The 17840-nt window shown below is 46.6% G+C and overlaps 1 protein-coding gene across 8 annotated transcripts in view; it reads right to left on the minus strand.

The window, feature by feature from the left end:
* Positions 1 to 1212: 1212 nt before the first annotated feature.
* Positions 1213 to 17840, minus strand: part of EVA1A (eva-1 homolog A, regulator of programmed cell death) — a 147119-nt gene continuing 130491 nt past the window's right edge. For 4 of the 8 annotated variants that reach the window (XM_015859944.3, XM_085542334.1, XM_085542335.1 and 1 more), the window contains 3 exons: positions 13055 to 13219; positions 9338 to 9511; positions 1213 to 2646 (listed from right to left, as the gene is read on the minus strand). In XM_015859944.3, the coding sequence (XP_015715430.1) occupies positions 2282 to 2646; positions 9338 to 9511; positions 13055 to 13219 (704 nt within the window). In that variant the 3' untranslated portion in view covers positions 1213 to 2281. The remainder of the gene's footprint in view (positions 2647 to 9337; positions 9512 to 13054; positions 13220 to 17840) is intronic. The other 4 variants (XM_015859942.3, XM_015859943.3, XM_085542337.1 and 1 more) reach the window with 3 other exon arrangements.

Genomic DNA, 17840 nt, shown 5'->3' on the forward strand with positions numbered 1-17840 from the left:
GGCTGGAATGTCTGGAGGATGTGAGCAGCAGCGTGGACATGGGAAAGGCAATCAACACCATATTAGTGAGATTGTCAGGGAACAGTGAGCACAGGAGACGCCGATGGAGCAAATGAGCGCAGGAGCTGGAAGTGGCCCTGAGAAGCCAAAGGGCAACGCACAGAGAGCAGCAGAGCACAGCGGGATCTGACTGGGACAACTTACCTTTTCAGGCTCCTGTGGGATGAGGAGTATGGATCTGATCCCATTCTGCAGTGAATCCAGCTCCTCTGTGCTCCAGCTGTGTGCTTTGCTCTGTGCGTTTATAGAGTTAAATGCAAACCACCATCTCCTGCCCTGTTAAGCTTGATGGTGTTTTTTTCCCCCAAAACTATTCAATTGCTTTGGATCAAATCCAGAAATAGTTACAGAATGACTTCAAGTATTTTATTTAGGGCAGCTCCGAGGATTGTATTTTTCTTTTTCTTGAATCAAAGCCTTATTAGAGATGCATGGCCCCGAGACCAAAGGAGGTGGAAGCACACAGCAGTACTGCATGTACCGTGATGATGGTGAGCCCGGTGTTACACACTGATCCCCATGGAAGGCTGAGCTGAAAGCGGGGTGCACAGCTGCTGCTTTGCCTTGTAGGCTTCAGCTGGAAGATTTACAGCAGTGCTCACAGTGCCCAGGGTACATTCTGCATCAGTTTGTATCATGGGCCTTCTCGTGATTTACATCTGAACCCCTCTGGACAAAAGAATTCATTTGGAAAAGCAGCATACATAAATCCATTCATTTTTATCATCTCCAACACCACTTTGGCAGTCCCTCTCTCAGGATGCAGTGCTCCAAATCCAAACCTTTGCCACTCCTCGATTGCCAAAGTTGAAGGGATGTATTTTGTTACAGCCAACAAAACTGACCTCCCCGACCTCATCCTGTCATTTTGCTCCTCTCAGCACAGCGCAGCACATTGGAAATCCCAGCTAAATCACAGCACCTGGTGACTCACCCGGGGCTCAGGACTCGCCTCCTGCTTTATTTCTAAATATCAGCTGTAAAATTACATCCCGTGTCAATACTGAGTCATCCCATATGAAACTGCACAGGCCAAATAAAAGTGCCTCCAGGTTCCTGCATGCAAGGCATGTCAGCCTGGATCGTTTTACACTTCCAGACCATTTTCCTTGAGCAACAAAAGCATCAAAAGTGAGGATGCAAATCCAAATGTATTGAAGCAAACTAGAATTTATTTAGCATTTATTACCCATTCTGTTGTTATACGTGGCTTCTTTTGTCTCATTTTTTTCTAGTAAACATAGACCTTTTCCTTTTTCATTTTTTTTAATAAAATATATAAAACATTGTGCAGTGCTATCCATAGGAAAACCTCATTTTAACAACAAAAAAAGAATAAGGCACATTCCTGTGCAGCATCTTCAAATATATATATATATATATTTCAAACAAAACAAACAAACAGAAAAGCCTTTTCAACCTCTTTGAGGTTGTTAACATCTCACCAATCACTGACACATCTCCTATATTACAGTATTTCACTGCTGGAAGTGAGCTGGGTTGTGTCTGACAGGGGCCAGCGGGGAGAACAGACTCAAAAAAAATAATAGGATTTTATCCCTGAGGTGTTGGTTAAAAAACAAAGTTCCCATTGAAAAGGAGTATGAAAAGACAGCCATAAATAACTGAATACACTATGGCAAACATCCAAGCACCGAGATGATTTCGTGATGGAAGAACACTCCCCCCCCACCCCCCATTTCTTCACAAGTCATATTTGCCATTGGGTTTTCATCGGGTCCATCTCATGGCTTCTGAAGTCACAAGACAAGCAGTCGGGATGCACCCCCTGCCCTCCCCATTCATCCTTCCAGAGCTGTAGCTTTGGTCACAGTTCTCCCAAAGTCCGCGGGACAGGGAAGCCCAACATCCGTAAATGAAAACCAAGACCAGGATGATTTGTCTCCCCATCCAAGTGGGCAGTACTCGTACCACGGGGTGCCAAGCCCCACACAGGAGGACTTTTAACTGTCAGCTCTGTGCCAGCCACTCAGAAATGAAGATGGCAGCCAACTCTGACGTGACCAGAAAGTGTCTATGGGGAGGGGTGACAGTCATACGCCAGGGAAAAGGAGGATGTGAAAGCTTTACTGCTGTCCATGGCACAGCTCCGGGTACGAAGGACAAGAGGAGGCACCCACACGGCATTCCTCAGCACCCTCCCTGCTGTCACAGGGGTGGAGGAGCCCCACGGCAGTGGGGCCAGCCGGCTCCCCATTGCTCAGTAGTAGCGGTTGAGGCTCCTGGTGCCGGGGATGTCGGGCTGGCCGTTCATCCAGATCTCCCGGATGATGCGCTCCCGCTCCTCCAGCCGCTGCGCCCTCTCCAGCTCCTCAGCCGAAGTGAAGACGTTCATGTTCAAAGTCCTCTCGAAGCGGCGGTGCCTTCGGGCCGACACGTCCGACGTGCTGTCCGAGTCCGCATCGCTGTCGCTGCTGTCGCAGTCGCTCTCCCGGGGAGGTTTTTTGGTGGAGGAGCGTTTGCAGTCCGTGCGGCAGGACACCCGCAGCACCAGCGCCAGCAGCGTCAGCACCAGTCCAATGCACACGCCAGAGACAAAATACAGAGCGGCCCGCTCGGGGTTTTCTGAAAAGGGGAAAGCAAACAGTGATTGAGAATGGATCCTGAACGAACAGACCTGCACAACTTGTTCCTCCGTGCAAACTCCAGCAATGGTCAGTTTCTAATGGCTCTGTTTGCTTCCAAGCCCTCCTTTGCCTCCTCTCCCCATGGAAGCCAGGGAGGGGATTTTACCCGGTGGATCTGCTGCCAAGGCACTGACCCCCATGCAGAATGCAGGTTAGCTGCAGTTGTGTCTTGGAGTTATTTGGAAGGATAAACTGAACTGAAACTGAACTGACAAATGAATTAAATGCTAATTCCAGTTGCTACAGGAATGGCATTGAGACCTGGGAGCAGCACAACCAGAAGCAACTGAGTGCATCTTTCTGTCACAGCCATTACCACTGCACACGGAATAGAGCGTACTATAAAGCTTCACATTCTCTCTGTGCTGTGGCTCAGCTGAAATGTCAAGCCTTGCAGTGTGGAAAAATGCGTATTATTTATTCATAAGTTTCTTCTGCTTTTCCAAGGCAAGCGTGCTGGCCTTCTGCCCAGACCACCAAAAAGAATACCTGTGCTACAGAAGCATTGCGGGGTTTGTGCCCTGACACGATGAGTGAGCTCCATTTTGTGGTGATACTACGAGACTCCAAAACACCTTTTCAACTAGGTTATCTTTTTACTTACTACAGGGTGGTGTTTTTTGGTCCACAAGTCTGCTAAGAAGTGTAATTGTGATAATGTTGTTATTGCACTTGCCCTGGGCTAAATCACTTCAGAGTATTGCACGTTTACAGACACCCTGAGTGGGTGAAGATGAAGCACAGCCAGCTCTGCTCTGCTGTGTCTGTTGGAAGTCCTGAGTTCAAGGATGGAGTCAGCTCCTCAGATGAGCCCTAATCCCCTGAACTCACTGATGAAGCTGTACCAGATCCCACCAGCTGAAAGGCTATTATTTGGTCCCTGGAAAAACTACAAGGCTCAGCTCTACCTTCACCCCCCACGCTATGCTTTTAGATCACTCTCCAATGATTTCCTCCAAATAGAAGTTTATAGAAGAACTGGAGAACAGCAGGAGTGGGGAGCTGGACCAGCTGATGTCTGGAGGCCCCACACAACCTAAACTACTCTGTGTCCAGAAGTTAATGGAATCCTGAACTCAAAGGCTGGAAAATGGATAAAATCTGCAGCCCAGCTCATGCAATAGCAAAGCGATCATCCTGCTACAGCGCGAACAGTAAGGTGGTCTTAATTCCAGAGACATGACAACCCCAGGAAGAATGTCATCATCCCCCTTTACCTCCATCTGCAGCACAACTAGGACAGTAATTGCAAAGCTTCCCTTGCAAGGAGGCACAAGGAGGACTCCAGAGACACGCAGACAGGGATGGATAAATGAGCAGGACTGATCGGTCTGTCCCAGAAGGCAGGAGGTGCAGCCTGCCCCTGCTCTGGCTCTGGCTGACACGATGCCCAGCACTTTCCTGAGCACCACATTCCTGCACACACATGGGCTTCATTTGCCTGCATTAGTTCCACTGTTCACTCTTTTTAAAGCAACTCATAAAAAAACATGGGTTCGAGCCTGAGACAGACACGTGTGGTTTCTCTTCTCCCATTTTTGTCCATGTCCTGCTTTTCATTTCTCCTCCCTACTCCTTTTTCCATGCTACTGTATCCTGCTCATGTGCAAGCAGCACCTCCGTTGATACTTAAGCAACCATTTTTCATCCCCTGCTCGTCCTTTTGTGTATAGCCCTCCATGCAGTGCGAAGGCTGTAATTGAATCTTTGGGCTTTGCTGGCACTTATGAGCTCCTCCAGCTACTCTGTCAACATCTGAGACACTGTCTGGACTTCCTCACAAGCTGTAACTCTCCATTCAACTGCAGCCTTGGCATTTATCAGGCGTACAATCCACTTGTGCAGCAACATCTCTGTTTCCACAGCAGAAAGAGCAACTTAAGCTAAAAACCAGGGACTCCGTTATTTTCTCAGTTGAAGCAGCCAAGTCAGCAACACGCTCTATTTGGGGGCTGATCAGTTCGCCTCCTTCTTTGCACATCCTCCTTGTGAAGAACAGAAAGGAGCATCCTCTTCAGATATGGATGCTCAGATCCTTCCAGAACTCGAAGGAGGCTCACATCCATCACACCCACAGTCACACATCCCAGGGTATTTCAAGAATTCTTTAGAAGTGCATGGATACCAGTAACAGGAGTTAACAATACTTCAATATGAATTCATATGCACGTGTATCTCACTGCCCCTCTAGCACAAGGATTTTGACCGGTGGAGCTCTTTCTTCCAGTGCCGTCTTCCAGTGGATGACGGCACAAGGCTGTTTTTCTCCCACCCTTCTGGCAGTACCCAGCTGCAGTCCATCTCTTTAGATGGGGTTGCCTTCCCTCTCTGCGGTATTTCTCTTTCTGGACTGAATGCATTGATAAAAATGTCACTGATTCAGGCCTGATTCAATCACTGCAGACCAAAGATCTACGCTCTTTGTAAACTCTCGACACAAACCCCGCCATTTTCTATCCACCCAAACTGCCCAGAAATTAGAAACACGTTTTATTTTGTTTTTCTAACCAAAGCAGCAGCAATTATGGAGCCTGTTTCCTGAGGGCTAACAATCTGCTGGGAGTATCGGCCCAGACTGCCATTAATTCCCCAGGAAATGCCACAGGCCGAGGTTGTTACCGCTATTATAATAAATCGTTTCAATAAATACAAAGCAATCTAGGCATTAACGCTGCTGGCTTCCCCTGATGGCTTCATACATTCGGAAACCTCAGCGGGGAGGGATATTTCAGAGCTCAGCGTTAAGCACAGTCACACAAACAGTAGGACTAATATCTTCTTGGGAATTGACAGTCAGCCCCACAGGCTGCCGAAATCCCCCGGCCAAACAGAGGGAGCTCTCCAGGAGCCCCTTGTTAAGAAAGCTCAGGCCAAGCAGTCGAAAAGTTGGAACGACCTCCCCCGGGTTGTTTTTCGGAAGCTCCTCGTTAATAACTTGGCAGCAATGGTTTAGGGCTTACGGAAGAATAAAACAGGGATTTGTGGAGGTTCCCCTCTAACTGCTTCATCGTGGATACAAAACTGGAGTAAGTCCTCCATCCAAAGGAAGGCACTGGAAGTGCTCTGGTGCAATTCAGACAATATTTACACAAACAGAAGGGATGGTTCTGGTCTTGCTGGAGGATTTGACTGCAGAGGCAGGTCCAGCTGTCACTGAGAGGAGTGAAGTCTTCCCAGATACTCACACAGGTTTTGGATCAGGTCCATAACAAATAACAGGACTGAGATTCACACATAGGGATTGCATCGATTTATAATCCCAACTCTGTGACAATAAATGGCTTTTAAATTAAGGGAGCCCCTCAGCCTTTTGCAGGACCAACCACTGCATAAGACCCATTTGTCTGATGAGCTGACAAATCCACTCATCACAGGTGCTACTGACTCTCTGTTTCTGAAGAAATGTTTTCCAGGCTCTGGAAGCTGGGTAACACTGAACTGGCTGTGATAGTCCTAAACACGGTGATGGCTGCAAAGAGATTTGACAGTGAAAACCAACTCTCCTGCAGAGAGGCTTTGCTTCCTGCTGTGCTGTGATTTTTCACCCCTTGGTTGTCAACAGGAACATTTCCAACACTTACGTGGCAACCACAACCAAAACTATGGCAGAAATGAGCCCAGAGGCTTTTGCCAATATTGGTGCTCGTTCTCTCTGTGTGCTGTAAGACTCTGCGTGTGCCAACTGTGCAAATAACAGAGCCTGCAGCACAAAAAAACAGCTTGTATGTACCTTCCCTATTTGCAATTTGCTTTTACAAAGTCTTGTTTTGATCCAACCCAGCAGCACAGGCAAGTCCTGAACAGCAGTTTCACAGGCTGATAGTTTCAGTTTCAGTTTGCAGAGTGCACCTGAGGGACATTTTTGTCGTGAAACAGAGCACTTCTTGCATTACGTTTCCCCTTGGCACAGAGGCTGTGGTCAGGGGTGGTGGATGATTTATGAACCAAAACCTCTCTGGCCACCCAGGCCCCTGCCTCTCCTAAGCCACTATAGTGACTCCTCTATGGGCATCAACAGCTGCTGTGGTCTAAGCCCCATTCAAGGCTGCAGACCTGGGCAAACACAAACATTTCCAAGTGTTCCACTGCCCAAAGTCTGCAACAAGAAGAGGGGTAGCTCTGCAGTGCCTTAGTTTTATTCCAGTTATATTTCTGCCCTGTCACACATCATGTCTTTGAACTCATAACATAAAGCCTCCTCCCCGTACTAACATATTGCAAAATAATGCCAAATCCATCCTCCTTGCTAAGAGCAAATGACAACATTACGTGTAGCAAATAAAAAGAGTTTACGGCATCTGCTCTTTCAATCCATAGGGCAGTCATCAATTACTCTGGTGATAAATACCAAACTGAACCTACATACCACTGAGATTAAAATTCATCTGACAGTCATGGTTAAGTGCAGTGGAGAACAAAATGGGAACTCCTCACTGGAAGCCAAAGTGGTGAGGTCTGAGTTTCACCATTTACCTGACATCCAGTGAATCTGAACACATCACAAGGAGACCGCTTTGTAAGAGGGTAAGCAAGAAGTCCTGCATCAATGAGACAGTTAAGGCTGTTGTTTTTAGGGACGCAATGAGGAAGGCTAAAGCCATCTCGGAATTATACCTTACAAAGGAGGTAAAGGGTAACAATAAATGGGATTTTTAAGTATGTCAACAGTAAAAGGAGGGACATGGATTAGTGAGAATGGGTGATGGAAGGATGGTTGGGCTGGATGATCTTGTGGGTCTTTTCCAACCTTGGTGATTCGGTGATTCTGAGAAAATCAGTGCACGCAAAGCCATGGGCCCAATGGGATGCACCCATGTGTGCTAAGGGAGCTGGCAGATGTGACTGCTGAGCAGCTCTCTATCATCTATGAAAGGGCCTGGCAAATGAGAGGTGCCTGAAGACCAGAGGATCCCTGCAATTCTGTGATCCTGTGATTTACTATTTGTTCTGGAGCAAAAGGCTCCTGTCAAGACTGGCACCTCGGCAAGGGGATGAATTGAGGCCTTGTGCCCATAAAATGACTGCAAGGTCAAAGAGTTGTGCTGTGGTAAATGGAAGCAAAGTCCACGGGACACAGTCAGCAGCCCCAGATCCCAGTACTGCTGCCCCCTACCATAAACCCTAGAAGTTTCTGCTACCCGTTACTGCGCAGATGGGGAAAATAATGTTAACAGCATTTTATTTTCTATTAGCATTGAGAATACAGGAATTTTTTCCCCTCATCAAAAATAGATGTAGGTAAGAGAAGGGAGGAGTATGACAGACAGAAGACACATTTAGTGTTTGCTTTTTCTAATCTTTCCTTAGGAAGCAACAAAAATACATCCCACTCAGTTGTCTTTTGTGAAGAACGTCACTACTTGCATTTAGGCTGCCACCAACAGCCAATCTCAATGACACCATTCAGTCAATGCGTAGAAAAGCAGAACTTTGCATTCAATATTCACGGTCCTTTTAGAAGGATCCTTCACTTAATGTGCAGAAAAACTTATTAAGCTACTTAAAATGAAAAGCCCAAAGTAGTTACTTCAAATACTTGTCTGTAGCAGCACGGTGGTATCTCAGCAAGAGCAGGGCACCAAGAACGCATTACTATTTATTGAATCAGTAATTTCATGAAGACGTGAAATAACTATTGCTCACGAACACAGTTTGAGTTGTACAGATCCCAGCTTAACTGCACTGGGGTGGTGTGAGCAGACTGGCTGTAGGACGCAGAATTATTCACAGCCTGCAGTAAAAGAGCAGTGCATTGGTATCACAACAAGGTGCAGACGAACATTTCATTACAGTGGAGAGCATTCTGCAGCCTTATAAGAAAAATAGACTTTAAATGGCGTGTAGTGTCACAGAAGGTTGGTAGAGAAACAGGGCCCTCCTGCTGCAGAAAGCTGCAGAGATTGTCCTAAAACACACGGAGCCAGTGGCACCTTTGTGGGGGTGGATCCCCAGCTCTGCAGTCAGCTCCTACTTTGGACAAGACTGAAAATATTTGCACTATGTTGTCTGGACATTTTACTCTCAATGATACTGAGCCCAAGCACTGAGCAGAGCACACAGTCTCTATTTCAAGAGTAACTTTTTAATGCAAATCTTAAAAGGAAGACTCTTCCTCTGCGACTTGAAAGATACACGTGGGTGAAGGATAATGTGTGATCCAAGGAAATTTTGCTCTAAACTACATTTAAATATATAATTAAGCAGACTTGCAAGCTACTTCATCTTCACATTCCTACTGAAGATAAGCCAAATTCTCTTTAGCAGGTAATGATCTGAGTGCTGCTTATTTTCCAAATGATGGGACAACAAGCTTGCCTTCCTTATGTGCCAGGCTTTCATCTTCAGGAAAAACACAGCATTAGAAATAAGACCACATTTAAGATCACATTGTATTTAACTTCAGATGAGAGCAAATTCAGGGGAAAGCAGAGCACAATAACCCCTGCTGCGTGGTGTCTGCCAGAGCTGCCCTGGTCAGGCCTCTGAAGGCAGAATTTGATGAGAGACAAATGAGAAACACCAGCAGTTCAAAGAAACAGATTTGTCTGTAAGTGACTGAGATGTGGGCTCCGTGGAGGGTCTACAAAGAGCCCATGGGAGCGCACAGAGGGAGCAGCCACCAGACCTACCTGTGATGAAGGCGTACGCTGCTAGGACGTTGCTGAGCAGTGCCATCTCTGTGCTGACGCCCACGGGCTCCATGCTGCTTGTGAACACCGGCGGCTGTGTCTCATCCACAGGAAGCAGGAAGGGGGTGTTGTCTTGAGGGTAGAAGGTGGCCGACCTCCCTTTCTTCTTCTCTGCTTTGAAACAGAAAGGGAGTGAGGAATCAGGCACGTGCACCAGCCCTGTCCTGCCCTACCTGTCCTCATCTGCGTTCAGAAACCTGGTGCTGCTCAGCACCATCCACCCACATTCGTTCCCCTTTTTGGGGCAACAAAACCTTTGCAGTGAACTTCAGCTGAGCCCATGCCCTCTGTGCATCCAAACAGCATCTTCTCTCCACAGTCTCCTGCCCTTTCATGTCACGGCTTAGACACACCCACCCGTGTTTCAGCAAATACAGAATCGGGTTTCTTTCATCTTATGTAAATCAATGGAGCCTTTATCAGCTAAACTTGTTCTAAGTCTGCACATAGGCATGGAAAACATGGGCAGAGCTGGCAACCCTCTGCTGGAGTTGTGCTGCAGTGATCCGTTCGTGCCTGGCAAACAGACAACGCTTTCTCCCCAGGCTTTGCAGGGAAGGGTGAATCTGAGTTTATGACTGCCTGCAGAAGCTCACCTGCATTGTGTTCCACCCAGACATCATTTCCCCTTTGGGAAGGTGAGCAAGCATGAGTTAATGATTTGATTTTATTTGTAGAAGACCAGAGCTGAGGAGGCACATAATTCCAGGAGGCTCAAAGAGACCCTTTCAGACCTTATCAGCTCTCTGCTGAATACTTCTTGCACCTTGATCTGCTGGCAGACACTCTCACTGGTCACAAAACACTAATTGTTTCCAACACATGAAAACCAGCACACAGGATCCAGCTCCACCATCCATGTGATTGTTTAAGGGGAGCTGTTACAGCTTTTCAGGCTCCTTCTCCTGGGTGTCCGGCTCCAATCAAGTGCACTGTAAAACCACAGACTCACACCTGGCTTCCACTTATCTGCTAGCATTAAATTCAGGAGACTGTCGGGTCCACCTCCTGCAGTACCCCCAGTGCCACGCAAACAAAGGGCACAACCACAGATGGTCTGTGCTCAGATGTGTCCATTCCCTGCTAACCCAGCAAAGACAGACAAGACACTCAACCTCCCGCTGTGCGTGCTGGGAAGTGGCACAGCCCAGAGGGGCAGTAACAGAAGGAGGGCCAACAGAGAGAACAGGTAATATGGGATGGAGGGGGCTGAGTGTGTGCAGCAGCACCAAGCCCTAATGTGCCTCAGAGGAGAAGCAGCAGAGATGGATGTCCAGGTGTTGCTGTAAGGGATCAGCCCTGAGGAACATGGGTGCAGTTCTATCTGCCACTGAAAGGCTGCGTCGCCTTGGGAAAATCACACCTGAGAAGCTACCAAGGTGTAAATGACTGCCTCAGAGGAACCCATTTCAAACATGGGTTTCTGGATGGCAGATGCAAACAAGAAAAACATCCCCAGAAGCTCTTCCTTTGGGAGCAGAGATTGCTGCAACTGATGTACAGAGGCACAGAGGGGCAAAGGCGCAGCCAGCAGGAATTAACAGCACACCTTTGGAAAATATTTTAGCTCAAATGTAGGCACCAGCAATACTAACATGCCCTCTAATCTTTCTTTTTATTCTCCTTGCCCAGTAAATCCACATCTGTACAAGCGGTTGAGTTTCTCTTTGCCACCAAGTACATTTTTTATTCCTTCAAGCTGAACCGCTGCCCTCCCAGAGATGCCCTGGGTACATCAAAGCATCTCATGTAGCACTGTGTACCTAAACCACGGCAAGGGAATCCCGCTGTTAGTTCACAGACCTTAATGGAGTGACTCAGCTCTCCCCACACAGCAGGAACTTAAAAGCACGATGTATTTGTTCATGTGGACATCGAAGCCATCTCAGCGCCAGCAGGACATACACAGATGGCAACATGAGAAGGGATGTGGGGAAAATTCCCACTCTTTTAGAACAGCTTCTGCCACTACAAATGACACGTTTGTGTGACAGCAACAGAATCCTGCCCCTGGGTGCACACACCAGCCAGGAAAGGCTCAGATGAACAAACTCCTGTGGGGATTTGCACATCCCTTGGAACACAAGCTGTGCAAAATGGTGTCTTTCAGGAGAGCAAGGTATGACTCTTCTTATGGGAGATGTAAAAAGAGTCCTATTTTTTTTCTTCTGACTTGTCCCAAGGACAGATGCAATCAAACGAGTTTTTCAACAAACATTCATCTGCATACGATCTACTCCAGCAAAGAGCACCACAAAAACACACAACGAGATTTGTCATCTACGGGACTGTAACAAGAACAGACAGGAGAGACAGAAAACGGCTGGGGTTACGTGGGGGGGGAAAAACAACCAACCATCATAAGGGCCACGTGTTGGTTTGCTACGCAGTTCCCTTGTCTGCCTTTTATTCCAGAGTCTCCTTTCAATACAACCCTTTTCTTCTTGCTAGTTCCAAAGACCTCATTTGCCCTGTCAGCCCACCTACTGCTGGGTGCCCCTTCACCACCTCCACCTTCTCTCAGTTCTTCTGACTGACTCTGGCTGTTTTCCCTGAGACTTTACACCAAGTTTGAACAAAAGTATTTCAGCTGGCAGAAAATGTGCCCAGTAACATAGGAGGAATGATTCAAGATATTGGGCTGACTTCAGCAAACAGTTTTAGTACAAGAAATAAAACAGGAAGGGAGATTACAGAAACGTCCAAATATTTCCTTTTGTGATTTCTGAAACAATATTTCAGCCGTTAATTTTAAACCAACGTCTTTGTTTGAAAAGCGCTGCAATTTTTTAAATGAATGAACAAACGATATGAAAACTAAATAAAAAAGGTGTCATTTGTCGGAGTGAAACGTTTGCAGGAGTGAAAGTAAGCTCTGCATTTTTCTTCTTGTTTAAAAGACCCACCAAGATCACAGGTTTTATTTCAGGCTAATCCAAAGTTCATCTTCTTGGCAACCCTTTTTTCAGTAAGGTCTCCAAAGTGATGCCGCTGACATATAACTGCCTGCAGGTTGGTTACCCAGGCTGTGCGTTAACATTGCCTACAGCACAGACAGACACAGGCAGCTCTGTGCGCAGCCACCCCCACGCTGCAGCGCAGGGAGCGCAGGGTAGGAAATTCCAGCAGTGGAGTCATCACCACCCCCACTGTGTTGGGAAACACGATGCAAAAACACTGCACAGCCCACTAAGTGCTCACTTGCCGTATTCCTTTATTCATAACCAATCCCTTCCTTCTACTCACCTACGCCTCGATAGCAAAGACCTGACTTCACGCATCTCTCTCCACTTTGCGCTTTTATGAAAATGGCATCACATTTCAAAGCCCAGCTGGAAACTCCTCTGTCCCCAGCAAAGCAATCTCCTGCTGGGCTCGCCCTGCTTTTCATTTGGGACTGTATAAGATGCGTCTCCAAAGTACCTCTGTGACGAGTTTTGACACGCACGGCCATGACTGCTATCTCAAGAAATTCAGTGTGAGTTTAGTAGTTCACTTGAATCAGCCAGTGCTAATGTCTCAAAACCTCCCGTTCTGACCGTGATGTGGATGGGTACAAAACAGAAACCAGGATAAGGTACAAGTTTCCATAAGGGGAAGGGAAGCATTACCACCCCACAGTAAGGTGTGAGCCAGCATAACAATAGCCATAGTTACCTGGGAGGGCACGTCCTACACTGGGAAGAGAGACATCAGAAAGGAAGACACTGTCTCCTACAACACTGGGATCAAACACCCTTGGCCGCAGCGGAAGATGTGGCTTCTGAAATCCTTGGTAACTGATTGGTCTTGGCTGGGTTTCATGCAGAAGCTTCCTGGGAACTGAAGGAGTAAGAAGAGCACAACTGTTAGAGTAATTTCAGCTGAGCAGAATGAGAATTATCGCATTACGCTGTGGGTTCAGCTGATACTGAACTACACCATGTGCAGAACAAACAGGCACTCATTTACCACTATGATGAACGCACTCCAAAGGCCAGCACGGAGGCACACAAGGAGAAAAGGATAGAAACTATGAAGCACTCGAGATATTGTTTACTTATAATTAAGCTTTGAGACTAGACTGAGGGTCAGATTCAAACAGCTTACTTAGACACCCATCCAAGGCAATGAAATGACTGATAAGTTGGTCTTTGGTTCCAGCCCTGAGCTCCAGAGATCCCCAGCTGGACAGCTGGTCCTGCCATGGTGGCAGGTTCGACATGAAGCCCCTAGCAAAGGAGACTGTCAGTTATGCTTTAATCCTAGTCTCCCTCTAGCCATTATGTTGCTGGCTTGAGACCGCACAGCAGATAATTCTGCATAGCCAAAACCCACCTCTGGAGGATGCTGTCCACAAAAAACAAAACAACAACAACAAAAGAAAACAAAGCTTAAATTATCCACCACAGAATAAGAAATCCTACCTAAAAGAAACTCTTTCCACAAAATACTCCCATCATTGGGCTTCAAGCTTCAGCCATGCTGAGAAAGACCCCATCTCTGTTCCTACCATCCTGAGAAAGAGGGTGAGTGTTTGGCTAGTGCCTTATTTCATCCTCAGCGTAACAGGTGAGAAAGGTTAACATGCCTGTCAGAGCTGCATCTGTGCATCACTGGTCCCTCTGGACCAATGTATGCCTTAGTAAGAAAACTACTTTCCTTCCTTGATGTTGCGAGGCCAGCTCTCTTTGGCTGTACCTCAAAGCAAAGCAATCAAAGCCAGTGCAGCTCCTTTAGTGTACACCTACTGAAGGTGAATCCACACAGTAAATTCACTGATTTGCCCTGCAGGGACACAGCAGCGTATCATTTATGGAGCTGAACCAGTTCTGTGCCTCAGCCATGGCCAACACCTGAGGCTATTTCAGAGCAAAGTGCCTTTCTATACAAAGAGGAAAAAAGCAACAAACAATGCTTTATACAGTGTTCAGCTCAGAAATCAGAGGAACAGATTACTGAAGGACCAAGTAAAGAAATTGAAATTTACAGAGGAGAAATATGTTTTCCCCTCTGGTGACTGTATCCTAATACACACATCAAAGCACCACTTTGTTCTTGCAGACAGCCAGCACTTAACTGTGTTAAAGATACAGACTACCCAGAACTGACACAAGATCATTAGACCCATAGAAATCCCAGGAGAGGACTGCTGCCATGTTCAGCCCTCCTTCAAGTTTGATGGTCATGGCTTCTATTGCCCCAAGTTGGCTGCCACCTCCCATGCCTCAGTTTCCCCACTGCTCCATTGCAGACTGTGCTATCTCTCATCTTCGCTCTTTGCAGAGGCGTGAAGAAGAGTAATTAAAAAACCAAAGCACTTTGAGATCCTTGGCACAGGCTTGAGGGAAGACTTGGAAAGTGTGCAGCCCTGGAAGAGAAAGGAAATTCCTGACTGCCCCTTGCAGCTAATCAGCTGCCAAGCTGGAGTGTGAGATTTAATCACAGCCAGTAAATCTGCCTGCATCAGTACAAATGTTCCTGGTGGGGGAAGCAATCCAACTGCCTTGTTTACACTGTGTTTTACTTTCTGTCTTTGCTGAGGCAAAGAGAATTGTAACTATATTTGCAGACTGACCTCCTGTATCGGGCTGCCAAGATATCAATGCTGAAGTTCTCGCATTATCATAAGAGTTGTAGCAGGTCAGGAGACAGACATGAAAACCTACAGCTTCTGAACAGCAAAAACCTGGCACAGCAATCTGTAGTGAAATCTCAATTGGCAACTGTCCACTGATGGGAAGGCAGCAAAAGATGCACATCCTCTGTTAGGAACTAAAACTGTGCCAGTGTCTCATCACCCTTGTTTTTTTCCTTGTATCTAACCTAAATCTCCCCTCTTTAAGCTGGAATCCATTTCCCCTTGTTCTATCACCACAGACACTGCTAAAGAGCCTGTCCCCTTCTTTCCTGTAGCTCCCCTTTAGATACTGACAGGCCGCTCTCAGCTCACCTCACAACCTTCTCTTCTCCATCTGCACAGCCCAGCTCTCAGCCTGTCCTCATAGAAGAGCTGTTCCATTCCATGGACCATTTCTGTGGCCCTGCTCTGTACACACAGAGCTCCATGTCTCTCCTGCACTGAGGACTCCACATCTGAACACAGTGCTCCAGGTGAGTCCTCAGTAGTGCAGAGTAGAGAGGCAGATCCCCTCCCTTACCCTACTGGCCACACTGCTCTGGATGCAGCCCAGGATACGGTTGGCTTTTTGGGCTGTAAGAGCACCTTGCTTTTCCTAAACACGCCTAAGGAATTGAGATTTCCCTCCCACTTTGGCACCTGTGCTCATGCCATTCTGAATGCTGCCTGTGGTACCAGGAGAGGAGTCGTGGCAAAACAAAGCATCACTACATCACAGCAGCTGGTCAACAGCATCCCGGGGAAGAATGGAGAAGGAGAAATAATTGGAGGGAAGTATTCACAAAATGGTTTATCATTAAGGCACCTTAGGGTGCTGTTATCCCTCTGGGATGGCTAAGGAGGTCAGGTGTAGAAAGACTAATGCCAGAATGGCTTTTGGTGCCTAAAGATAAAAGTGGCTGTGTAAAGAGATTCCCAGAAGCAGGCAGATATTTAACATTTGTGATTAACTTTGGTACTTCTAAAAATCCTCACCAGTTCCTGCCTTCATTTCAGCAACCAACTTCCTTTAAAAATCTGGGAGCAGTTTAGTGGAAAGCAGGAAGAACCTGCAACTTTTTTATCTGTAATGACCACTTTCCTTTGTGGACTCCACAAACATCTTGAGGACATTTCACCAGGACAGACCTACCTTTGCAAAGAGTAAATAGTGTGATGGCACACAGCAGGTCTGTTGTCCTGGTTTAATGCTAAACCCACATACAGCTCAGATAGATTGATTTAGAAAGTAAAATGGAAAGGCTTTTTCAAGCACAAAACACCTCACAATTTCCAACTAGCTTCTGTGCAGCAGCCAGCTCCACAAGAAAGATTAAACATCTGGGTCCTTCAAAATACCCTCCTTAAATCCTCCAGAGAGCAGCACATCTGACACAAAGCCTGGCATGAGCTGGAGCAAGGTGTCAAAAAAGGTTATTTATGATTAAACCCACCAGAAATGTACCACAGATTCTAGTCTCCTCTCAGTGTTAAGCACAGAAATCCTGGCAGGGAAGGGCTGGCACTTGGCCTGCGGCATGCAATCCAACAGAGAACTTAACACTTTCAGTCAGCAGAACAAGCGATATAGGTAGACAAAAGGGAAAGAAATAGGGTCATCAATCACAATGCTAACAGGTCTGATAGTCAGGAGCCCTGCACCTTAACAAGCAGATGGGAACTGAGTTGGGATGAGTCAAAAGAGGCAGCACTTGGAGGACCTGTGGGACTTTGGTCTCTCAGAGGGTAGCAGTCAGCACTGAGATGTGGGCATTCATCTGTCTAGTTTTAAATACTCCAGTTCTGCAGGTTCAGCTACTTGCCACATGAGATTGCTTTCCAGAGGATCATGGCTCCTTCTTGGGATCTCTATTCCAAAATGCTGTCGAGTGTTTCAATTTAAGTGCATCTACTATTCTACTAAACAAAACGTTTGACTGCTATAACCCCCAATTTTTACAGATGGGAAACTGGCTCAGGGACTGAGTTTGAAAGTAAGCGTTCAAATATCAAAGTAATTTACCAATCTCACAGAGGGGATCTCTGCCAAAGAAAGGAAAGTTTGGTCTCCCTGTAGTTCAGCCTCACACTCAAACCACCCTCTCTCTGCTAATTCCATCCTTTGGTATTTCCTGATGCTCCCACAGTCCCAAACATGTTTAAAGACATCCACTCCCAGGACTCAATTACTGTCTGACCTCCATCATCACTGTACACACGTATCAGAGGAGCAGAGATCCATGAAAGCTCATTCTTAAAAACACACAGATGGGTTTTGTCAATCTCTAGCCCTCTGCTATGTATTCATTTGTGCATTTGCAGCCCATAAGCTCAGTACAACTGAAGCAGACTTGCAGGACCTTCAGTAAATCCTGCCGTGAACGACTGAAACAGAATGCAGTTTGAATAACGCATGATCTCTTCACTGACGGAATTACAACCAAGCCTTTCATCTCGGCAGGTTGGGGCCGGGAACTGGTAATGCTCAACATGTTTTTAATTAAAAATAATAAAAACACCCAACTGTGAGTAAACACCGAACAGAAACTACTGCACTTGTTTTAAAGGTGGCAGCTGTGAAGCACTGTTGTTTGGGACTTGAAAATGCACAGCATGCAGATATGGAATCATTCATGCTTGTGAACTATTAAAAGAAAGCAATTTCTTCGCACACATGTAAGGTACACAGCTCCCTTAGACTGCAGAACTGGAAGAATTTCAAGTGCTGTAAAACACAAATTCATCACATCATCAGTCAATAATACCGACTAAAATACTGGATTGTGACGGCATCAGACCACCAATGGAACAAGAAAAATCACATATGGAAGAATCACAGAATTG

Source organism: Coturnix japonica, chromosome 3 (assembly GCF_054131305.1).
Source record: "Coturnix japonica strain WE chromosome 3, WE-NBRP24, whole genome shotgun sequence".
Lineage (NCBI taxonomy): Eukaryota > Metazoa > Chordata > Aves > Galliformes > Phasianidae > Coturnix > Coturnix japonica.